At 42.4% G+C, this 25,533-nt stretch overlaps 1 protein-coding gene across 1 annotated transcript in view; it reads left to right on the forward strand.

Moving 5' to 3' along the window:
- The window catches only part of SYN3 (synapsin III), a 451,497-nt gene that overhangs the window by 90,529 nt on the left and 335,435 nt on the right, over positions 1-25,533 (forward strand). Inside the window, exon 4 of the mRNA XM_061204342.1 lies at positions 3,291-3,382. Coding sequence (XP_061060325.1) covers positions 3,291-3,382 — 92 coding nt within the window. The remainder of the gene's footprint in view (positions 1-3,290; positions 3,383-25,533) is intronic.

Below are 25,533 nucleotides of genomic sequence, written 5' to 3' on the forward strand. Positions count from 1 at the left end.
CTTAATATTTTGAAAATTGTTTATGTTATAAATATTTGAAGGGGTTGCTCTTTTTCTGGTTATACCATTTTTTATGCATTCAGTTTACTCTCACTAAGACAATTAAATATTTGAACATAATAATGATAGCTGTTTACAGAGATCCTCCTCCTGTGTATGTTTCAGCCCTGTGCTAGATGCTTCATATACACTATCTTGAATCTTTACCAAAAAATTTAAAGGTAGATACTACTGATATCATTGCCTCCATTTTAGAGATGTCAAAAGTGAGATTCAAAGCAGTTAGTAACTTGACCAAACACATCAGCTAATATCTTGAACAGTTATATTTAAATGTAGTTTCTTTGAAAATTATTTATCTACACCACAATGCCTAATGTGTAGTATTTAAAGAGACGTTACATTAAAAATAGTTGGGGCCAAAATGTTTTGAGGTCAAAAGGTTAACTTATGCAGAAAATTTAAGTGACTCTGATAGTAGTGTTTTACAATGTATTACTGTATGTGTGTGTGAGAGAGAGGGGGAGAGAGAGAGAGAGAATGCATGTGTGTATTTATATGCATTTAATTATGTGCTTGGTGAAGTGGATAAAGGAGCCTTACCTAAACCAGTTGACCTTCTTTGAACCCTGACGCCTTTGCATGCAATAGTAAAGTTGGATCCAATTTCCAAAATTATTGTATTACTTTTCTAGGATTGTTGTAACAAATTACCACAAACCTAGTGGCTTAAAACAATAGAAATTTATCCTCTCAGCGTTCTGGAGGCCAGAAATCTGGAATCAAGGTGTCAACAGATCTGCACTCCTTCTGAAGGCTCTAAGGGAGGATTCTTCCTTTCCTCTTCCAGCTTCTAGTTACTCCTGTTGTTCCTTGGTTTTTGGCAGTGTGACTCCAATCTCTGCCTCTGTCTTCACACAGCCTTCTTTCCTGTGGCCCTCTGTCACCCCTTCTCTTCTTTTGTAAGGACATCTCATTATATTCAGGGCTCACCCTAATCCAGGATGATCATCTCATTTGAGAGCCTTAATTATATTTGCAAAGACCCTATTTCTACACAAGGTCACATTCACAGGTATCAAGGGTTGGGACTTGGACATATCTTTTAGGGGATACAATTCAACCCACTACAGTTTCTACGAGAGCTTTCAGGGTCTTCAAAATTGGCTGGTCTTTGGGATTCTACCAAGGGAGTCATCATGCTAACCTGAATGAGAGATGGTTGGATACTTCTATGTTCATTCCCATGGTTGTTGAAGTTTTTAGAAAGTTAAATGCAAGAGGTGCACTTTCTTTGCTACCCCGACTCTCTGTGCCTGACCCAGCAGAGGCTTGCTGCCCTATAACCCAGGCATCTACCTTCTGTAATTACTCATAAACCATGACCAGGAAACAACTGTAGACACCCAGATCTGAACAAGATGAACTACTGACTGGTATGTACAAGCCTGAGGGTGTCTTCTGTCGAGGTATTTGCCCTTCCATTTGGGCAGCAAGACAGCCCCTGGGTCTTTGCCATCTATGAGTTAGAAATTCTACCATCCAAGATTCTGATTCACTCCCTTTTTTCATATACTTGGTGCCCAGCTATTCTGTGTTGCAACTTTCTTCTAACTTCTTTTGCTTCACGCACAGAAGCAACAACTTTTCGTGCTAATTCTTCTTCATAATCTCACAAATGAAGTATCTGAAACACGATGGGACTGAATTTTTAAGGCATTAGATTTAATAACTAGGTCATTACGACTGTTAACCAACCTGACCTCATTAACAGGGCTTTTTGCTTTTCACCTTGCCACAGCATAATGAGGTTATTAATTAGAGCAAGAAACACAAGCACTCTGGGTTTGCTTTAAAGCCATCTGGGGAGATGGCTAGGTCTTCGGTCATAATTCCTGGTAAATGATTCCAAGGGGATACAGTTAAATCACCATGAAATGATATTTCCCTTCAATGTAAACTTGTTTTTCTCTTTAAGTGGTTTATTTTTAGGTCCCTAAAATTCCCAGTGGTAGTCCACCTGATATCTTATTCAGCTAAACAGTGAGGACAGTGGGGTGCAGCAGTTAAAAGCACAGGCTGGAGCCAGACGTCCTGGGGCTAAATCCTGCCTCTGCTACCTACTGTGTGACAGTGTGCAAGTTATTTGATCTCTCTCTGCCTCGGTTTTTCATCTGGACAAGTATGAAGATTAAATGAATTCATACATATAAAATGCTTAGGACAGTACCTGGAACATAGTGAGTGTTTCATGTATGTGAGCAGATATTTTTGTTCGTTAAATTCAAAGAAATAGCTTTTGGCTTCTGTGTAAGTCAGTCTAGTACTATGCATTTTCTAGGATGGGGTTACAGGTTGAATTGTGTTTCCCTAAAATTCCTATGTTGAAGTCCTAACCCCTAGTACCTCAGAATGTGACCTTTTTTGGGCATAGGTATTTGGAGATAGGATATTTACAGAGGTAATCAAGTTAAAGTGAGGTCCTAATCCAGTATGACTGGTAAAAGGGATACAGAGACACGCATAGAGGAAAAACATTGTAATGAGAGATAGGGAGAAGATGGCCATCTGCAAACCAAAGAGAGAGGCCTGGAACAGAGCCTTCCTGCACAGCCCTCAGAAAGAACCAACCCTGCCCACACCTTGATTTTGGACTTCTAGCCTCCACAACTGTGAGAAGGCAGAGTTTTCTGTGTTTAAGCCACCTAGTGGTGGTACTTTGTTATGGCAACCCTAGGAAACAGAGGGTTATAACATCAAATCGCTATCCCCAGGGAGCATATAATCTGGTAGGACGAATATGTTCCACAGGAATAGCAACAGAGATTTGCTAAAGCTTGCTCAAACAAATAAGCCAACAAAAAGATGGACTTATAAGGATACAGAAGTGTCTAATAAAATACAACTGCAGGATTGTAGCTGGCACAGAAACATCAAGAATACTCCCTATACTCTTGCCTCTGCCCCTCTCTTGGTGACCATGAAGTTTCTTCCATGCCCACCTCCTATCTCTCTCTCCCCACCGTCCCCCCCCACTGGAGTTAGAGTTGCTTCTTCCACCTTCAAGGAGGTAGAAATTAGTAGCGATGCAACTTTGGACATGTCACTATGTCTCTCTGCACCTCAGCTTCCTCATCTTTCAAAAAGGGAGATAAAAAATATTACTAATTTCCTATGTTTCAGGTGAGGTTTAAATGTGTATTTGGCACATATAAGTACCCAATAAATGTTACAAGTTATTGGCATCACTAGTATTTGATGAATCCTTATTGTTTTGCTTTCTCTTTCAGGCTGAATTCTCAGAGTTGAATCTAGCTGCCTATGTTACTGGGGGCTGTATGGTGGACATGCAGGTTGTGAGAAATGGGACCAAGGTTGTGAGGTAAGGCGGACTGAGGTACAGAAAACCTTCATTTGAGAGGTGTGTATGGGGTATCTCCCTTAGCCAACCCCTTTGTCTATTGCCTACAACCTAACTCCTCTACTACACGTGCTTTCATGTACGGAATGTCTGCTTCCAGAGAGTTTTAGGTATTATTGCATAGGAATGACTAGTGGCACAAACAATATGGGAAAGCAACTGAGTATCCTGGAATGAGCCCTGGGCTTGGAGAAGGAAGACTTGGGTTCCATTTCTGACTTTATGGCTCTATTCGGGAATATTATTTAGTCTCTCTTGCCCTCTGATTCTCATCTGTAGCATGATGATAGTGAACACGGAAGTAGAAGGCATGTATGTGAGAATACCCTATTAATTCCAAAGTGCTGTACAAATGTTAAGAGTTTATTAGAATAGGCTGCATCCCGCTTCCCGCAGTAGAACAGAATAAATGTTCAGAGACTCCCCTCCCAGGACATCACACCTAAAAGTACTAGATATAATATTTCCCCCCCAAATCTGTTTATAATGTAAACAGCTGAACTGGAGGGGAAGTGAGGGAATTCTTCAGAAGACCAGAAATGTCAAAAAAGTATAAATCTGCAGGAGAGGTAAATAGTATATTAAAATATTTCTATCTAGTTAAGTACCCAAAGAATGGTACAGACTAGGTCCTATGAGGGTTTAGGTGGGGAAGAAATAGAATTCAGATTTGGGGAAGTAGAGACAACAGGAAGAAATTTGAGGAAAAGGTGGCATTTGTTCTGAGCCTTGTCAGATGGTAGAATATGGGCATTCTATGTGTTTTAAGAATAGGAAACAGTCTTTGTACAAACCAACAAGCATAAAAAAGGAGTATGTTTGGGAAATTATGATAATTTTACTAAATCAGCCATCATTTACTGAGTACCTGCCATTTGCCAATGAAAACATTACATGGCTTCCTATTTCCAATAATGGTAGACCAACTGTAGGTTATCTGAAAACAACTTAAAAACTGGTTTTAAATAACGATAATCTTCAAAGCCGTCAAAGAGTTGACATGACAGTAAGGACTTACCAGGAAGAGAATGATAGGGAAATGGAAATCCAGAGAGATAAATGAGTACAAAAGCTTCATTTTTCCTGAGAGTATTGCTATGTCTAGCAAATTTGAAAATTGGTTTTGATAGCCTAGCAGGGGCAAGGGAGAAAGAAAGAAATACCCAGGTTTTCTCAAGGTATAATGGTAGACCCTACCCAAAATAAGCTGAGACCTCAAAGGACTACATCTCAAGGTGAATGTGAACTATAGGTAGATGAACCCTCACAAGTCACTGCAGCTTGAATTGCACTTTGATTGGCCTTCCAGGGAACCTCAAGCATTAAATTTAGTTTATGGTAATCCCAGACATGCCAGAAGTAAAAGCAAATCCTGTGTAGTGGAAGGCACTTTCATCCTAGGCTTCGAATAATTATTCAGATAATTTTTTGTATAATAGCTAGCACATAGTCAAAAATAACCAGGCATAGACATTATGAATGAGAAGAAACAGGAAATACAGATAGCAGAAAGATACCCTCAAAAACACACATTCTTAAAAGAAAAAAATCATACATATTAAGTTGAAAAAAATCAGGTTGGAAGTTATCTGCAAGGAATAGGGAACTATAAAAAATGGCACAACCAGTTTTATTAAAACCAAACAGAACTTCTAGAAATGAAAACTACAATAACCAAAATTATTGGAAGTGTTGTGTTTAATGGCATATTAGACACCATTGAAAAGGTGTTAATGAAATGAAAGGTAGAGCCAAAGAAATTATCCCAAATGAAGCACAAAGAGAAAAAAGACTGGAAATGCAGAAGAGATGGTTAGATCTCCTAAGAAGGTCTAACATTCATTTAGCCAGAGTTTCATAAAGGGAGGGAAAAGAGAATGGAGCAGAGGCAGTAAAACAAGAAATGATAGCTGAGAATCTTTCAGGAAGATAACCAAACTGCCAACATCAGAAGCTCAACAAATTTAAAGCAGGATTACTAAAAAGAATTCTACCAAAACACAATAGTTTAAGTGCAGAAAGATAAAGAAAAATAAAAAGTAGCCAAGGGAAAAAGGCAGATTACTTGATTGGAGTAACAGACTGACAGTTGGCTCTCAGGCAGCAGGGGTGGAAAGATATCTTCAGTGTGCTGAAAGAAAATAATCGTCATCCTCAGGGAAATGTATTTTATGAAAGAAGGCAAAATAAAAACATTTATAAAGATAAGACCTCACTAAGGGAAATTGTAAAGTATGTACTTTAGGCAAAAAGGAAATGATCTCAGAATAACATAGAGCAGCAAGAATACATGAAGAGCAAAGAAAGTGGAAATGCTAATAAACATTGTCTTCAAAAAACATTTAATAATCATAATGACATCTTATGGATTTTTAAAATATATGAAGGATTCAAATAAACCACAGTAAGTGAGTAGAGGCTGGGGCTAAATAGAATTAAGATGTTCTGAGGCCCTTGTATTGTCAGGGTGGAAAGTTAAGTATTGATTAATAATAGGCTTTGAAAAATTAAAGATGAAAATTAAAGAATTAAAGAATAAGTAAAGGTAATCTCTATGATAATTACTAAAAAAATAGAAACAGAATGTAGTACTTAAAAACGATGAGAGGGGCTTCCCTGGTGGCGCAGTGGTTAGGAATCCACCTGCTAATGCAGAGGATACAGGTTCGAGCCCTGGTCCGGGAAGATCCCACGTGCCATGGAGCAACTAAGCCCGGGCGCCGCAACTACTGAGCCTGTGCTCTAGAGCCCGCGTGCCACAACTACTGAAGCCCGTGCGCCTAGAGCCTGTGCTCTGCAAGAAGAGAAACCACCGCAATGAGAAGCCCGCACACCGCGACAAAGAGTAGCCCCCGCTCACCGCAACTAGAAAAAGCCCGCACGCAGCAACGGAGACCCAACGCAGCCATAAATAAATAAATAAATAAATAAATAAATAAATAAATAAATAAATAAAAAACAGTGAGAGAGAAAAATAGAAATAATAAAAGAAAACAAAAAAGGAGAGAAAAACCAACGTAGAACAGGTGTTATAAATAACACAGAATGATAGGTTTAGATCCATATATATCAACAGGCTGGTATTCTGAATGGTGTGTACAGCAGTACTGGTTATTAAAATATTGAAATTTTTTTATACAAATTGATAAATAGCCTCTGACCTGAGCCCACTGAATGCCTTCAGCCACCCTTACTTACCCCATGGTTAGGCATGGCCATTGGACTACTCTTTTGTCCCCCAGTTCACCACACTCCTGTCCCCCATCCCATATCCTTGTTTCTCCCATGGCCAGAGGATGCCCAAACGTTGCAGGGGAGATACACCCTTGGAAGCAGTAGTGGACCCCCAGAGAGCAAATGCCTGGTTCCCTTTGTCCCTTCAAGGCTGTTTGCCTGTGAGTCCCCTAGAGTTGCCATCTCATGGTCACTTGTGAGAACTGCAACTTTCTCAAAGTACCCTACAAGTTGCTAAATATTTTTATCACCAGTATATATGAGTAATTATATTAAATGTAAATGAACTAAATGCTCAATTTATAGAGCATCTACAGCAAGATTGTCAGAGTAGTTTTTTTGTTGTTGTTGTTGTTTTTGGCTGTGCTGCTTGTGAGATCTTAGTTCCCCGACCGGGGATTGAACCTGGCCCATGGCAGTGAAAGCCCGGAATCCTAACCACTAGGCCACTGGGAACTCCCCCAGAGTAGATTTCTTTAAAATACAACTATATTCCATTCAAGAGATTCATCTAAAACATAAGGCTATAGAATGTTTGAAAGTTAAAAGATGGAAATAAATATATACATTAAACAAACATATAAGTTAAATATTAAATAAGTTATAAATAAATATATATATACATACATACTTATACACACCATGTAACAATTGGGCAAAAGAAAGCTAGCCAATATAGTTGTATTAATATCAGGGGGAAAAAATAGACTTCCAGGTGAAAAGCATTACCAGGGAAAAGGAAGTAACCCATTAGGATAAAGGAGTCATTGACCAAGAAGAGATAATAATTTTAAATTTATAGGGCTCAAAAAAAGTGCCTCAAAGTGTACTTCAAAAATTGGCAAAACTACAAGGAGAAATTAACAAGTCTGCCATCATGGGAGATTTTGAGAATGGTGCTACATATATACATTTATTTACTTCTCACAGCAGCCTCATTATGCACATAAAAACTGTAAAAAACATAAAATTCAACATTTAGGAATCTGTGTATGTTCATATTTGGGATTATTTGTCTTATGTCTTGTTTCCCTGTCTGGGAAAGGGACTGGATCATCTTCTTTGTAATATGTAGAAATGAGAGCATCTATTCCATTAATCCCCAAATTTGGCTGCAGATTAGAATCACCTGGGAAATGTTTTAAAATCCTGATATCCAGGCAATAGGAAAAACCAATTACACTAGACTCTCTGAGGGTAGAACTTAGGTATTGGTAGCTTTAAAACTCCCCAGGTGATTCCAGTTGGCAGCCTGATGGAGAATCTCCCCAGATTGCTTGCACATTGGCCCTGAACTGGGGCTGGGTCATCTGTAAAGCTGAGTATCCTGGGGGTGTGCTGCCTGAAGAAGATCACCTTGCAGAAATGGATATCTCAAGCCTCATTCTAGACCTGCCATCTTCTTCCAAAATTTATTAAAATGTTTACAAAAATAAATTTACGAAACTGTTCTAGGTGATTCTTAATCAGTTAGTCTCCCAGCACTTAAGAATGGCAGGCTTGGAAGATAGTTGTAATGGTTTGAATTGTGTCTCCCCAGAAAAGATGTGTTAAAGTCCTAAGACTAGTACCCCAGAATGTGATCTTCTTTGGAAGTAGGATCATGGCAAATGTAATAAGTTAAGGCCATACTGGAGTAAGGTGGGCCCTTAGTCCAATGTGATTGGTATCCTTATAAGAAGAGGGAAGCTTGGACACAGAGACACAAGGAAAAACCATGTGATGATGGAAGCAGAAATTAGAGTGATACAAGACAAGGAATGCCAAGGATTGCCATCCATCAGCAGAAGCTAGGAGACAGGCATAGAACGAATTTTCCGTCAGCCCTCAGAAGAAACCAACTCTGCTGACACCTTGATTTCAGACTTTGAGCCTCTAGAACTGTGAAAGAATAAATTTCTGTTGTTTTAAGCCATGCAGTTTGTGGTACTTTGTTAAGGAAGCCCTAGAAAACTGATACAGTAGTGCTTCTCAAATTTTAAAGTGCATACAAACCCCCTAGAGATCTTGTTAAAATGCATTCCCATCCATTAGGTCTTCAGGTAGGACCTGAGATTCTGAGTTTCCTACAAGTTCCCAGATGAAGCCAGTGCTGTCAGTCCTGTGACCTTGATTTGAGCACAAAGGCTTCCAGATGATGTTGATGCTTCTGGTGGAAGACCATAAGCATCAGTAGCCAGGGCTATGAGGCTACTTGAGTAGCCAGGGCTGTGAGGACAGTGCTAATACAGCCAAAGCCCTGGGTTCTAGGATCCATGGAACTGCTAAGATTTATTTTGTCCATGCCCAGGATGGTGCTTACAATCTCAGCCCAGCAGCTTATTTCGGCGAGCCACATGTTACAAGGTGCCAGACCTGCAAGAATGTGCACGCAAACCAGGTAGCCCCAGCCTGACTCACACTGCATCCTGCAGGTGAAGAGTCAGTAGAATCTTCCTCCAGCATGTAGTGCCATACCAAGCCCTAGCTGTGGTCTCCCAAAGCAGGAATGTTGAGCAGTGCTCTTGCCTTGCAGTATATTCTTTCAGAGAGACTTAGGTGTTGAATTGAAAATGCCCTTAAGCACTTCCAAGTATACAATAAGAGCAAAGCTGAGATCTTCTAAAGTCTTGCTCGTGGGGAGCATCTTCAGGGAAGATGACCAAGATGGGTGGTAGAGCAGACCACTGCTGGTTTTCTCCAGCATCTATTCCTCCTGCTTTGGGGAATAGCAACTAGATTTTCCATTGGGGCAACCCTTCCCCAGCTTGCAGTCTGTGTGGTGTCTAGAGCTGACAGCAATAACCAGCCCTAGAATCAGAATGTCACACTGGGGGAAAAAAAAAAGCCTGGGACCCAAGCCAGGCCAATGAGAATTCATGTGAGGCTTTTGCTGGAACTCTTGGGTGAGAGACACATGTGTTCTGCCGGGGCTGCTGAGCTGGTGGGATGAACTCCTGGAGCTGTTGGTGGCCATGGCTCTTTCTCTTAGAGGGAAGGATCTAATGAGAATGAATCCAAGGCAAAGGAAAACACAGCCAAGATGAGAAAGAGAGTCAATGACCTGCTGATGTTATTCAAGGCCCTGGATCCAGACTCATCTCCAAGCTGGAGCCAAAAAAATCCTTTTTGATGAAGCCAGCTTGAATTGCACACACAGAATTCATGAATTTTGATTTATTTAACAAACACTTTATAGCATTTCCTACGTGCTAGGCACTGTCCCAAGCACTTAACATGTATTGACTCATTTCATCCTTTCAACAACCCTATAAAATGTGTACTATTATCATCCACGTTTCTAGATGAGAAGATTGAAGCGCACCAATAAGTTGGGTAATGGAATCAAGGTCTCCAGCCAGTAAGGGTCAAAACTAGGATTCAAGCCTAGGTAGTTGGCTCCAGAGCCTTTGTGTCACCACTTACTGGACTGCCTTTTTAACAAGGGGGAGATTGTTTCATAGTTAGAGCTGCTTAAAGAGGCAGTAAGTTCCTCATTATGAGTAGTACGAAAAAATACAATTAGACAGTAGACAAATACTGAGGGGATCCAAGAATCTGAATTTAGACAGTGAGAACTTAGTGAAATAAGAGGGCACTCATTAGTAAAATGAAAACATATGAAAGTATAAAACTGATAAAGGTAATTATTTAGTCAGATTAAGAATACTCTAATACTGTAATGGTGGTGTGTAAATCACTTTTAACTTTAGTAAAAAGGTTAAAAGACCAGAAGTATTAAAAATAACAATAGCTACAGTGATTAGTTAATGAATATACAATATAAAAAGATGTAAATTGTGGCATCAAAAAAAAAAATATAGGGAGGGGCAAGTAAAAGAGTAGTTTTCGTATGTGATTAAAGTTAAGTTGTTATCAGCTTAAAATAGACTGTACTATAAAATTTTTTATGTAAGCCTCATGGTATCCATAAAGCAAAAACCTATAGGAGATACACAAAACAGAAGAAAGGATTCAAAGCAAACCCCTACAGAAAAGCATCAAATCATGAAGGAACCCAGCAAGAGAGGAAGAAAGGACAAAGGAACTACAAACCAGCCAGAAAACAGTTAACAAAATGGCAATAGTACTTTAAATAACTATTTTAAATGTAAATAGATTAAAATTTTCAATTAAAAGACATAGAGTGGCTGAATGAATTGAAAGAAAAAAAGACCCAACAATATGCTGCTTAAAAGAGATTCACTTTAGCTTTAAATACACTCATAGGCTGAAAGTGAAGGGCTGGAAAAAGATATTCCATGCAAATAGAAACCAAACAGAGCAGGGGTAGCCATGCTTATTTCAGACAAAATAGACTTTAAGTAAACAACTGTAATAAGAGACAAAGAAGGATAGAAATTTTGTTATTCTCTTACTCACATTACCCTTGTCCACTGCATGGCATCTGGTCCTGTTGAGCCCACCCCAGGCCAGCATGAGTGGACTCTGGGTCTGTGCTGGAAGAGCAGGAAGTAGAGATTTCTCCCAGGTGCTGAGTGTGGCTCAGGCTCATCTGGGGTACAGGATGTGTGTGTTGCTCTCCCTTAGAAATCTGTTGCTCAGACCTGAGATTCTACCTCTCTCTGAACCTCAGCTTCTTCATCTGTAAAAGGTAATTGTATTATTTTACATAGTTTTTGTAAGGATTAAATGAGACATATGTGAAAAGTTTGTTTATTCATTCCACAGATGTTTATTAAGGGCCTACTGTGTTCCAGGTTCCATTCCAGATATTAAGAATTGTATCAGACAGGGGCTAGGCAGAAAACAGAATTCATCCCCAAATGGTTTAAATAAAGAAATTTTAAAAAAGGAATCACTTACGGAGGGGTGTGTGGGGCTCAGGGAACATGAGGCATCCAATAACAACAGCAAGAAGCCATTATCATCATTAGGGGTGAAGAGACAAGGAGAGGAAGTAGAATTAATAGACTCAATCCAGAAGGTTTCACCTAGACTTGGGCAGGAGAGCCATGCAGTTGAAGCAATAGTTGTAGAGGAACTTAGCTACCTCCAAAGTCCTGCACTGAAGCAGGGTGGGCACTAGGAAGAAGTACCACCACCCTCCTCTCCCCCTGCCCTCCAGTCTCCTGCTGGGACCTCACTTTGGCCCAGTGAGCAAGAGAGCCCGATAGGTACTGTCCACAGAGTTCAGCCTCCTGGGGCTCAGAGCCGGGCAGAGAAGAATGGGGTGGGGGCAGGAGGGCCCCAGAAGAGAATAACTCTCATAGGAATCACCGGTAAACAAAACAGTCCACATCTCTGCTCAAGGCCAGATTCTACTAGTGCTTTGTATATGGCAAAGTATTACACACGAGTTGGTTAAATCATGGGTAATTGTAGTAATTAAACTGATAGCACCCCTTACTCTGGTTTCTGTCAAACACCCAAACTAAGGGTGGACTGCCAGCCAACTCGAGGTGCTCAAGAGCAACTCAGACAATCCAGGTTCTCAGTAAAGTTGTGTAATTCTATTTAGAGAGCAGAGCAGGGGCCATTCCAGGACATGTTAAGATGCATGCATTGTGGATGGCTGTTGCCATTCTGGGCCCAAATTCAAGCCTGGCTTCACAATGGAGCAATAAAAAAGGGCAGCCGTGTCCATACAGCCAGATGGGATTCAAAATACAAGACAGGAGAAACCAAGAATGAAAAACACCCACGGAGGCAGATGTTAATGAGGTCCCAGCCTAATTACACAAGCCCTGCTCTCAGTGTCCAGCATTAGGCAACACTAAATTATAGGCACCCATTCAAACCACAGTGGCTGATAATGTGTCTCCGCTCATTAGAAGGTCAGACCTCAGAGAGGCTTGAAGAGAAGGAGCCAGAAAGCTTAAGTAACACAAGACCTTGAGGAAAGGCATTGAAGACTCTCAAAAACTACCCCCGGTACCCACCCCAGGATTACTGTTTCCAGGGGCGATATTTGGGGCAAGATGGAGATGTGTGGGCCTGTCCCAGAGGAGGAGCTATTTTACAAAATCTTAGATGTCCAGAGTTAGAAGAGCCCCTTAGAGTTTTCTGTGTGTCCTCATTTTACAGGTGGGCAAATTGTGCCCCAGGTGGCAAGGAGGAAGATGACTTGTCCAAATCCTCCTAGCATGTTAGCTTTTGTGTCAGGATCAACTCTCAATCCTGAACCTCTATCCTGAGAACTCTCAAACATCCCATCAAAGAATATTATAAAATCATGTTTATTTCACACATAATTGCTCAAAGTCTTCTGAGCTTCCTGAACTTGGAATTTCAAATTCCAGATATTCATTCATTCAACAAATATTTATTGAGCAAATTCAGAGTGCCAGGCACCCACCAGCAAATCACAAAGAGCTCAGATTCTACTCTCCCTTCGTGGTGCCTGTGTCTGTTTGGAAAAGTGCTTCCTTTAATTCTCCTAAGTGGTTACACACACACTGAGCTTTTCCTACTTTCCTTTCTTTCATTCATTAAAGATGTGCCAGACATAGAGGATACAGTAGTGAACAAAATAGACAATAGCCTTTGTGGAGCTGACATTTAAGCTACAGAAACTGACAACAAATAAGAAAACAAATATGCAATCTAATGGCAGGTCGTGAGAAAAGGTTGAAGCAAAAGATGAGATAGAGAGTGACTGGTATTCGAGGTGGGGTGATCAGGGAAGGCTTCTCTGAGGAGGTGACTTGAGTAGAAACCTAAATAATGTGAGCAGAGTGAGCACTGTGGACTTGGAAGAGGAGCTTCCCTCTCTCTCTCTTGACTTTGAGTGGATGTGCACACAGGTAAGGGGCAGCTTTGGGGCCAGAAGAGGCAAAGAAGGAAGGCAGAGACCTCCCTTGGCCTGGTGCACTCATGTCCCCTTCTCTACCTTCTTCCCTAAAGTTGAATTTGGCACCCCCTCCTCTGTGCCAAAAAGCATCTAGGACTTGCCAGGTAGGTGGCGTGGCTTCATGGCTGAAAGCCCACCTACAGGGGCAGAGCAGACCACCTGGGGTAGGTCTCAGCTTTCCCTTCTGCAAGCTGGGAGGCCCTGGATTAGTCTTTCCACCTTCCTAGCTCTTGGTTTCCCCATTTGTAAAGTGGGAAGAAGTAACCCGTGCTTCTGAGAATGATACGTATGAAGTAGGTACGCAGTGTCTGGGGACAGTCCTTGCACCTGCTCTTCCTTCCTCCTGAAACACTCCGCAGATGTTACCATGTCGCACCCTTTCAAATTTCTGATCAAATGCCACCTCCTCGGAGAGACCTTGCCAGACCATACTGTCCCCACACTCGAGCCCCAACTATACATTTTTTTCCTTCAAGCAGTCGTCACTGCCTGAAACTATAGATAGGTAAATAGGTGGATGACAGATGATTCATTGATTGACTGATTGATTGATAGCTGATAGATTAGGTACATTAATAAAATATATTAATGTAATATTATTATAATAATGTATAATATAAACTAATATATACAGATGATATGCTTTATGTAATTAGATTAGATAATACATTAATATAACAATATTAACATTATAATCAATGTATATTATATTATATTATATTTTGATTATATAATGTAATTATTATATTACAGATATAGATAAGATGTGCTATTTATATAATTTATTTTATTATATTATTTTCTAGAAGAGGCAGGGACTTTGTTTTGCTCCCCCGTATTCCCAGCCCCTAGAACAGTGCCTGTCATGTATCAGTTTCTCAATAATTAATTTGTTCAATGAATGAAGGAATGAACCAACCCTTAACCAATGGCTCTGTATTCTTGTTCTTACTGCTCTCCCTGCATTGTGATGGATTCAGGAGAGCAGTAATCATTATTTACTTCTCATGTCTCCCACTGGACTGGACCTTCCTTGAGGTTCGGGTTAAGGACTGTTTTTCCAAGTTGTACCCCCAGCGCCTGGCTCAGTGCCGAAATCTTTACTGAAGGCATTCAGGACTGGCCGACTCTTCAAATGAATAAGAATCCCACAACTTTGCAAAGTAAAAAGCTCACAACTGAGAGGACCCCAGCCAGCTTGCACCAGGCGTGGACTTGCTGACCAGCACACCGCCCACCGCCTTCTCTCCCCGGGAGGGGACGGGGTCTGGGAGGCCAGGGACAATGAGGCATTGAGGGTCCCAGCAGAGCAGCCTTGGTGGGGGAAGGCCCGATCTATCTCTTTGCCCAGGGCCTTTGCCCTCAGCACTGCAGGAGAAAGCAGAATCCCTGGGGACTTGCAGAGGTGGGGCGTGGGAACGGGAAGAAAGCAGCACAAGAAAGAGACAGTGAGAGCCTGTAAAGAAATGCCAGGCTCCGCTACCCATGCGTCTCCAGCCAACAAGCCAGCGGCAGATCTGCCAGCTCCCCCAGGAGTGGGAGCAGAGCACTGACAGAGAAAAACAGTGTGGCTCCTGCTTCCCAGGATCATAGAAATTGGGGACGGGAGAGACCTCAGAGGCCACCGGAGAGCCCCTGCCCGCCCCACACGCACCTTCCTTCCCACATGCTGCAGCCACTCCCAGGAATGGCTCCCGCACTGGGTCCCACTCTGCCATCCCGGGGCACCTGCTCCCAACCTGGCACGATCCACTGTGGGAGAAATTGCCTGATGGTTACTTCACCCTTTTGATTTTGGCGTCCTGTTTCTCATTCAGAAGCCATCACCTTTTACTAACAGGCTACCGGGTACCTGGGGACTTCTCAGTGGCAGGTAATTTGATCCCCTTTTTGAAAGAAGTGAAGGAACATCTTCTGAGAAGGGTAATGCCTGGTCCAAGGTCACACAGAGAATGAGTAGGGGAGTGGGGTTCACACTCCCATGACTTCATGTCACACTTCCCTTCTACCTGGTTGGCACAGCTTGATGCTAGAAACAACACTAGCATTAGTGCTGGGTGATCCTGGGTTCGAATCTTGACTCCCCACTTACTATGTGTGTGACTGCACGAGTAACCTCATTCCCTGATTCCCATGTTCTTCAATTGTAAAATGGAAGTGTTGCCTACTTTGAGGGCCGAAAGAGGAAGTCTGCTAATGCCTGAAACATAGTGGCTGCTCTCGAAATGTTCAGCCTGCCCCTTCCTCGCCCTCCCACCCCACGACTCCTTCTGCACACTCTTCCTTTCCTGGCCCCTGAGTGAGTCTGGTGGACAGGGGGAGGGGAAGGAAGAGACTGTCTAGGGCCCCTTCCTCACCCCAGGCAACATGGAGGAGTGATCCGTTTACAGTTTGCTCAGTGTTTTCAGACTCTGTCTCTTCATTTAAGCATGTCCATCTGCTTCCGAAGGGCTGATTGATCCACCGGTTCAGTGACTTTCAACCTTTCCCATGAAGGCGAATAATTTAAGACACCCCCCCTCCCCCCAGGCCTATTTATTAAAGTACAGGTACTTAGGCCGCATTACCAGAAAGTCTGGTTCCTGGGTGGGGCCCAGGAATCTGCATGTTGTCAAACTCTACCTACAAGGTTTCAAGACCAGGAGTCCAAGGACTTTGCTTTAAAATCCATTGCACAACTAGCCTATGAAGAAGAGCCGCAGGCAGACAACGAAAACACAGAATGGAATGATACATTATTTGATTTTATTCTGTGTAGTTTTAAAGTAAATGTGGAAATACTAGCAACAGTCATATACAAAAAAAAATTGAACTTGCTTAAAGAAGTTACAGGTTCAAAGTCTAGCTCTACTAGTTACTGACTACGGGGCTTTAGAACAGTTTTCTGACTACGAGGCTTTAGAAACAGTGTTTCCTTTCTGAGTGTGTTTCCTCATTTGTACATGAGGATGGCAATTCTAACTTCATAGGACAGTGGATAGAATCAAAAGAGGTAATAGGTATGAGCATACTTGATAAATTATGAAGTAGTGTATAAACGTTAGATGTTATATTAAGATGAACAGTTTTCTCTGGGATGTCTTCATTTTGCTAATAAAGAGTATTTCTGTGCTGTTAAGCCTATTTTCAGGCATTCTGGAATATATCCCTTTACCTTCTGTAGTGTTTGTCCTGATGGCAGTGAAGTTTCTGAAAAGGAAGTCAACCCTTGGACAATCAACCCTTCATTGAATGAGGTAGCCTCAGAGATGGAACCGGTGCCATCCTCCCTAGGTGATACAGGGACTCCAGACCCCTGAGTTTCTCCCGATGATGATGATGATGATGATGATGATGATGATGATGATGATGATGATGTGTGTGTGTAAAACTTTTTCTCATATCAGCATTTTTTTGATTCTCCACCCCCATTCCTACCGTAGACCAAAATCACCTTTCTCCTTCACCTGGATTTCTGCAGTACCCTTCTCACTGGCCTCCTTGCCTCTGCCTCAGTTATCAATTGCTCTGTAACAAACCACCCCAAAACCTCATGGCTTAAAACCTCAATCATTTTATTTGCTTGCAGTCTGTGGGTCAGGAATCTGGAGGGCTGGGACAGGCAGTTCTGCTGCTGCATGCCTTGTGGCTTGGCTGGGCTGGAAGGTCCTGTCACCTTCACGTCCATGTCTCTGGTACCTTGGTGCCCCTCCACGTGGTCTCTCTTTCTCCACGTGGCTGTTGCACTTTCTCCCAGCAGTGTGGTCTCAGGATAGTGAGACTTCTCATACAGCAGCTGGTTTTCAAGAGGACAAGTTACAAGAGGGATAGAAGGTGTAAATATCTTAAAGGCCAGAGTTAGGAGTTTCACAGCATCACTTCTGCCACATGCTAGTGGTCAGAGACAGGCACAGGGGAAAACTAGATTTAAGGAGATCCCACTTGTTAATGAAAGGAGCAGCAAAGAATTCAAAGACATGTTAGTCCACCATGGCCCATTTCAATCCATTCTCTACACAGCAGCCAGAGTGATTCTTACGAAATTAAATCAGATGCCAAGCCCATGTTTAAAACCTGCCAAGGCGGACTTCCCTGCTGACGCAGTGGTTAAGAATCCTCCTGCCAATTCAGGGGATGCGGGCGGGTTCAAGCCCTGGTCCGGGAAGATCCCACATGCCGCAGAGCAACTAAGCCCATGTGCCACAACTACTGAGCCTGCGCTCCAGAGCCCGTGAGCCACAACTACTGAGCCCACGTGCCACAACTACTGAAGCCCGTGCCTAGAGCCCGTGCTCCACAACAAGAGAAGCCACTGCAATGAGAAGCCCGCGTACCGCAATGAAGAGTAGCCCCCCGCTCACCACAACTAGAGAAAGCCCGCGTGCAGCAACGAAGACCCGACGCAGCCAAAAATAAATAAATAAATTTTTAAAAACCAAAAAAACCTGCCAAGGGCTTCCCATCCCTCTTAGAGTGGAATTCACAGTCCTGACCGTGCTCGGTAGGTGCCCTGTGGTCTAGACTTCCTCTGTCTCTCCACCTTTGTCCCCATCAGCCACACCAGTCCTCCTATTCTGTGCCATTCTTTAAACAGGTCAAGTGTATTCTCCCCTCCTCAGGGCCTTTGCACTTGCTATTACCTCAGCGTGGGAAACTTTTCTCCCAAATATGAACACAGCTCACCCCTCATGACATTTTGGCCTTACTCAGGTGCTACCACTTCCTTCTCTGACCATCCTATCCGAAATAACCTCCCACGTGGCTCTCTAAACCCTCACCCTGCTTTATTTTTTAATTAACAGCAGTCATCACTGCTCCTATGTTTGTGTTCATTGCCTATCTCCAGCACTAGAACATAAGCTCTTTGAGGGCAGGGAACTTGTCTGTTTTGCCAATCACTACATCCCTAGTGTCTAGAATGGTGACTGGCATCATTTTGGTTGAACAAGTGACTGATTCTTATATCCTGCCTTTTGTTTTATTTTCTGCATTTGTACCTATCTCCCCACCCCAGACTGGGAGGTCCTTGAGGGCAGAGGTCATGTTGTTTTCATCACTGCAACAAGCTGGCATCTAGTGTGGTACTTGATAACTGTGGGTTGGGTGCCAGGTTTGAGCCTCACTCCTGTTTAAAGCCCCAAGCTTGCTCTTTTAGAAGTTCCTGTTGTCCTTCTTTGTTCTGAAACATATATTGACTAAAAATGGTATGGCCTGTTACTATCCCCATATTACAGAAACGGAAACTGAGTCACAGAGTAGCTAAATAACTTGCCTAAGGTCACACACAAAGTGGAGCAGCCAGGATTTAAACCCAGGAAGGCTCATTCAAAACCCATGGCCTTAAGGGCTCTACCGTACTTCTTCCCACCGTGATTGGGTCCTTGGTCACAGCTCGTCTCTTTTGTGCCATTTCACAATGGTTCTGTGCTTACAAAACCTATTTCCTCAGTGAACTCAGGTTTGTATCCTTTGATTTTCTTTTAAACCAGCTCTGTCACTTATACTGGGCAAGTTGATGGTCCTTTCTGTGTTTCAGTTTCCCCAGATACAAAGTAGAGATAATAATAGTTCCTAACCTGAGGTACGGTTGAAAGAATGAAAGGAACTAATTCACAAAAGGCACTTACGATAGGACCTGCCATGTAGTTAGCAGTCAATAAGTCTTAGCTGTTATTATGATTTTTTTCCCCCAAAGCACAAAACACAGCTTTAGCCCTTGGCCATACACTCTGCTAAATCCTTTTGCCCCTGCCAATAGACACTGAGACTTTTTACCTGCTACAAAACATCATCGCAGGATGCCCACTATCCCCCCACAAAAAGCTCTGGATCCTGACACTGTTTGCCATTCTTCCCAGCGTCATGATCATTCTTTCACGTTCTGCCAGAGTGAACTGCCTTGTGCCAGGCTTTCTGTGAGGCACTTCCTATACCCTGCGTCACTTTATATTCTTGTTCCCATATCACAGATGGAGAAACTGAAGCTCTCAGAGCTTATGTAACTTGTCCCAAAGGAACCCAGCAAAACAATAGAAAAACCTAACTAGTCCTCTGCATTCTCCCCTGCTCGCCTCCAATCTATTCTCTATACCACAGCCAGACTGTTTTTCTCTCTTTTTTTTTTAAATTAATAGACTTTATATTTTTAGAGAGGTTTTAGGTTCAGAGCAAAATTGAGAGGAAAGTACACAGAGTTCCCATGTGCCCCCTGTCCTCTGACACACACGGCCTCCCCCATTATCCACATCTCCCACCAGAGTGGTACCTATATCACAATTGACGAAGCTACACGGAAACATCGTTATCACCCAAAGTTCATAGTTTATGCTAGACTTCATTCTTGGTGTCATACATTCGGTGGGTTTTGACAAATATATAATGACACGTATCCACCATTATATTATCATACGGGACAGTTTCACTGCCCTAATAATCCCCTGTGCTCTGCTTATTCATCCCTCCCTCCTCCATTACCCCTGGTGACCACTAATCTTTTTACTGTTTCTATAGTTTTGCCTTTTCTAGAATGTCATAAAGTTGGAATCATACAGTATATACTCTTTTTAGAGTGAGCTTTTTAAAACACTAATTTGATTGTGTCATTTCATCAGTTAGAACCGTTCAATACGTTCTTTGTACTGTTAGACCAAAATCTTTACTGTGGCTTGTGTGGTCTGGCCCCACCCACCCTGCCAGCCTCCTCTTGCTGTCTCTGCGTCAACCACATCAGCTCTTGCTCAGTTCTTCAACCCTCACCTATTCTGTTCCATCTGCCTGGAAAGTTCTTTCCTCCCCATTTCACCTAGAAAACTCCTGCTTGTCCTTCAGATCTCAGCTCGTGTCACTCAGGGAAACCACTTAACCCTCCCACATGATATTTACTGTGCCTTGTACTCAGCGGGCTTGGAGTCTGTCTTCATTGAATAAGTGAAGGCACTATGTGTATAGCTATTTAAGCACTTACTTTGTCTTAGGTACTGTGCTGGATACTTTACATTTATTATTTCTAATTCTTACATCCTCATTGCATGATCAGTACATAAGCTATATTTTATAGATGGGAAGTTGAGGCTCAGAGAAGTTCAGTATCTTACCCAAAGTCCCACAGCTCATGAGGGGTGGAGTTGGCATTTGTATGCAGCTCTGTCTGAATTTAAAGCTGTGTTCTTACAGCTGTACCACACCCCCTGATTTTTCTTAATGCTGGAGCCTGTGTTTGGGCCTTTGTTGGTGGCAGGGTACTGGGGCTTTCTGGGTGGGTGGGTGGGTGGGTGGCTAATCATTTCCAGGGGTCAGTGGTCAAGGCAAAGGTTGGTGCCATTTAATAATTTGCAACAGCTGCTCTGCAGTTGGGCGATCACAGCATTTGTTCACCATATGATGGTTTGGCTCCCATTCAGCTCCCCAGAGAGAGCCATACAGCCATCTTTTATTGCCACCCTCCGTGCTGAGAGAAAGAAGCACAAAGAGATAAAGTGACTGTGTGGCTTGCACTTGCTTTGGGCGATCACGCAGAGCTTCCTGACCTCACAGCCTCCATGCTCCTTCCCCTCATCCCAGGCTTCCACAGGTATCAGGGCAAGGCTGAGACCAGTCTTTGTCTTTCTCATGCAGCCAAATTCATTCTCTCCCTGAGCTTCTCCCCACCAAATGCTGAGGCAGGAGAAGAGTAAGGGTCGTTGTGTAAGGTTGTACAGCTTGTGGACTGCTCAGAGGCATATATGGTGCCCTCCAAGTGGGGGCTAAAAGTCAGCCAGTTCTCTGCTCACCTGTGCTCTAGCTTGGGGCTGCTTCTGCCCTTTTTCTAGTAGAGACCATCAGTTAGCCCTGGGCTCTGGAGACCAAACACCTTCTCTCTGCTTGGAATTTGCATTCGCTAGGATGTCCAGACTCTAGACCCTGCTGACCCCAGAACTCCTGCAAGCATAAATCACTGTAGTCATTGTTAACTACCCTTCCATCTAGGCTTGGAACTCCTTAAGCAAATTACTAGGACCAAGACCCTACCCTCTAGGGTCAAGAACAAAGCAGTTCTGGCTGAGTGTTAAGACCACAGGCTGCACAGTTGAGCATACTTGGATTCAGATCTTCCTTCCATCACCTACTAACTGTGTGACCTAGGGGCACTCACTTCACCTCTCTGAGCCTCAATTCCCTCATCTGTGAAACCGAGTAGTGCTTATAAAAATTAAATATAATAATTTATGCAGTCATGAGAAAAGTGGCTAACATCAGTTGCTTACTATGTGCCTGCCACTGTTCTAGGCACTTTTATGGAGAGTAATTGCTTTAATCCTCAGAACAATCTATTTTCCATTATGAAGACTCTGAGGCACAGAAAGATTAACTAACTTGCCCACTGTCACACAGCTGCTAAATTGGTGAAGCTGGAATTTGAAACAGGGCTCTGAATCAGGGCCCGCTACTGACTCTCAAAGTAAAGCATATAGAAGTCAGTTCCAGCCCTGGCACAAAGAAAGTGCTCAACAAATAAAAGCCATTACTGTTATCAGCAGTAGCAGCTGCAGCTACCAGGATCAGAAGCTGCCAGCACATGAGATTTTATATATCATATGCCATGTCATGTGGTTCTCAAACCCTTTCCACAGAGGTACCTCCTGGTGTCTTTCAGGTTGTTAGCGGGGCTTAGTGGGCAAGATTCCAGCTCCCCCTTTTCCCACTCCTGCCACCTTTACCCAGAGAATCAGTTCCACTTTCATCTATTTATATATTAAAATTCCAAGTAAAATTTTGTTTGAGAAAGAATTCTGCTGCCAAGCAAGAGTTTTAAAATGTGGCCCAGCCTAATCCATTTATCTTTAAATAAATGTGCCACAGAAAGAGCAAGTACCTTGCTCAGAGACACACAGCGAATGAGTTGGAGACCGTGCCAGGGCAGAGCTATTTCCTGATTCCCAGAGCAGTGGCTTTTTGCTAAGCCTCGTTCAAGGTCTTGTTTTTTCCCCTCAAGAGGCAACTGGGAGAATATATTTTGTTCACATTTCCCAGACCCCCTCATTCCATTGCGCTTTCTCCCGGTCTCCAAGCACACTGCCTATGTCTGCATCTGACCTGGCTGCACCCCTTCATGCAAATGCTGACAGGTGCCCCCAGTCCCAGGCAGACCGACCCCAGCACCACCCTGCTTCACAAAGGCAAGTAGGGGAGGCTGGCCTCGCACTGCTGGCTTCATCTCTCACTGTGCTGGTCAGACCTGAGCTCAGAGAGGAGGGAGAGTTGACCGGTTCGTAGTGTTAATGGGGTACATTTGAGAAATGCTAAACCAACAGTGCTTGGAAATTCAGGCCAGCAGCCAAGTATAGAGCCAGCCAAGTTTCAGCTGGGGTGGGAGGGGGTGGTTACTCTGAGGCCGATTTAGTGTCTTTTAAATACTGGATGAAGACATTGTTTATTCAAGACCTTGGGAGCACTAAGATAAAACATGCATAATGGATTTGGGGTCTTTCAGCAGACAGCTCTCCTAAACTGTCTCCATCATCATAATAAAGAATTGGGGCCATCCACTGAGGCCTATTGTGTGCTGGGGAGCTTTGTATGGATCTTCTCCCTTCAGTAAACTGTATGGCACAGGTTAGGAAGCTGAGGTTCAGAGAGGTGAAGAAACGGGCTCAGGGTCACACAGCTGATGGAGGAGAAGGAGCCAGAATTTAACCAGGGTTCTCCAGCTCCCAAATCCTCATTCTTTTGATTTAGACTAAGTCTTAAGGCTTAGGACCCTGACCTCTAGGGTCAAGGGCAAAGCAGTTTAGTCTGGGTGTTGAGACTAACCCTTGGATGTATTTATTTATTTTCTAAATTTAAATTTAAATTTATTTATTTTTTAAATATTTTTATTGGAGTATCATTGCTTTACAATGTTGTGTTAGTTTCTGCTTTATAACAAAGTGAATCAGCTGTACATATACATATATCCCCATATCCCCTCCCTCTTGCGTCTCCCTCCCACCCTCCCTATCCCACCCCTCTAGGTGGTCACAAAGCACCTAGCTGATCTCCCTGTGCTATGCAGCTGCTTCCCACTAGCTATCTATTTTACATTTGGTAGTGTATATATGTCAGTGCTACTCTCTCACTTCGTCTCAGCTTACCCTTCCCCCTCCCCGTGTCCTCAAGTCCATTCTCTACGTTTGCGTCCTGTCCTGCCGCTAGGTTCATCAGAACCTTTTTTTTTTTTAGATTCCATATATATGTGTTAGCATACGGTATTTGTTTTTCTCTTTCTGGCTTACTTCACTCTGTATGACAGACTCTATGTCCATCCACCTCACTGCAAGTAACTCAATTTCGTTTCTTTTTATGGCTGAGTAATATTCCATTGTATATATGTGCCACGTCTTCTTTATCCATTCATCTGTTGATGGACACGTAGGTTGCTTCCATGTCCTGGCTATTGTAAATAGAGCTGCAATGAACATTGTGGTACATGTCTTTTTTGAATTATGGTTTTCTCAAGGTATATGCCCAGTAGTGGGATTGCTGGCTCATATGGTAGTTCTATTTTTAGTTTTTTAAGGAACCTCCTTACTGTTCTCCATAGTGGTTGTATTAATTTACATTCCCACCAACAGTGCAAGAGGGTTCCCTTTTCTCCACACCCTCTCCAGCATTTATTATTTGTAGATTTTTTGATGGTGGTCATTCTGACTGGTGTGAGGTGATACCTCATTGTGGTTTTGATTTGCATTTTTCTAATGATTAGTGATGTTGAGCATCCTTTCATGTGTTTGTTGGCAATCTGTATATCTTCTTTGGAGAAATGTCTGTTTAGATCTTCCACCTATTTTTGGATTGTGTTGTTCTTTTTTTGATATTAAGCTGCATGAGCTGCTTGTATATTTTGGAGATTAATCCTTTGTCAGTTGCTTCGTTTGCAAATGTTTTCTCCCATTCTGAGGCTTGTCTTTTTGTCTTGTTTATGGTTTCCATTGCTGTGCAAAAGTTTCATTAGGTCCTGTCTGTTTATTTTTGTTTTTATTTATATTTCTCTAGGAGCTGGGTCAAAAAGGATCTTGCTGTGATTTATGTCATAGAGTGTTCTGCCTATGTTTTCCTTTAAGAGTTTTATAGTGTCTGGCCTTACATTTAGGTCTTTAATCCATTTTGAGTTTATTTTTGTGTATGGTGTTAGGAAGTGTTCTAATTTCATTCTTTTACATGTAGCTGTCCAGTTTTCCCAGCACCAATTACTGAAGAGGCTGTCTTTTCTCCATTGTATATTCTTGCCTCCTTTATCAAAAATAAGGTGACCATAGGGGTGTGGGTTTATCTCTGAGCTTTCTATCCTGTTCCATTGATCTATATTTCTGTTTCTGTGCCAGTACCATGCTGTCCCGATTACTGTAGCTTTGTAGTGCAGTCTGAAGTCAGGGAGCCTGATTCCTCCAGCTCCATTTTTCTGTCTCAAGATTGCTTTGGCTATCTGGGGTCTTGTGTGTTTCCATACAAATTGTAAAATTTTTCGTTCTAGTTACGTGAAAAATGCCATTGGTAGTTTGATAGGGATTGCATTGAATCTGTAGATTGCTTTGAGTAGTACAGTCATTTTCACAATATTGATTCTTCCAATCCAAGAACATGGTATATCTCTCCATCTGTTTGTATCATCTTTAATTTCTTTCATCAGTGTCTTATAGTTTTCTGCATACAGGTCTTTTGTCTCCTTAAGTAGGTTTATTCCTAGGTATTTTATTCTTTTTGTTGCAATGGTAAATAGGAGTGTTTCGTTAATTTCTCTTTCAGACTTTTTGTCGTTAATGTATAGGAATGCAAGAGATTTCTGTGCATTAATTTTGTATCCTGCTACTTTACCAGATTCATTGATTAGCTCTAGTAGTTTTCTGGTAGCATCTTTAGGATTTTCTATGTATAGTATCATGTCATCTGCAAACAGTGACAGTTTTACTTCTTCTTCTCCAATTTGGATTCCTTTTATTTCTTTTTCTTCTCTGATTGCTGTGGCTAAACTTCCAAAATTAGGTTGAATAATAGTGGTGAGAGTTGGCAACCTTGTCTTGTTCCTGATCTTGGAGGAAGTGGTTTCAGTTTTTCACCATTGAGAATGATGTTGGCTGTGGGGTTGTCATAT

The sequence above is a fragment of the Eubalaena glacialis genome, chromosome 11 (assembly GCF_028564815.1).
Source record: "Eubalaena glacialis isolate mEubGla1 chromosome 11, mEubGla1.1.hap2.+ XY, whole genome shotgun sequence".
Taxonomy (NCBI): Eukaryota; Metazoa; Chordata; class Mammalia; order Artiodactyla; family Balaenidae; genus Eubalaena; species Eubalaena glacialis.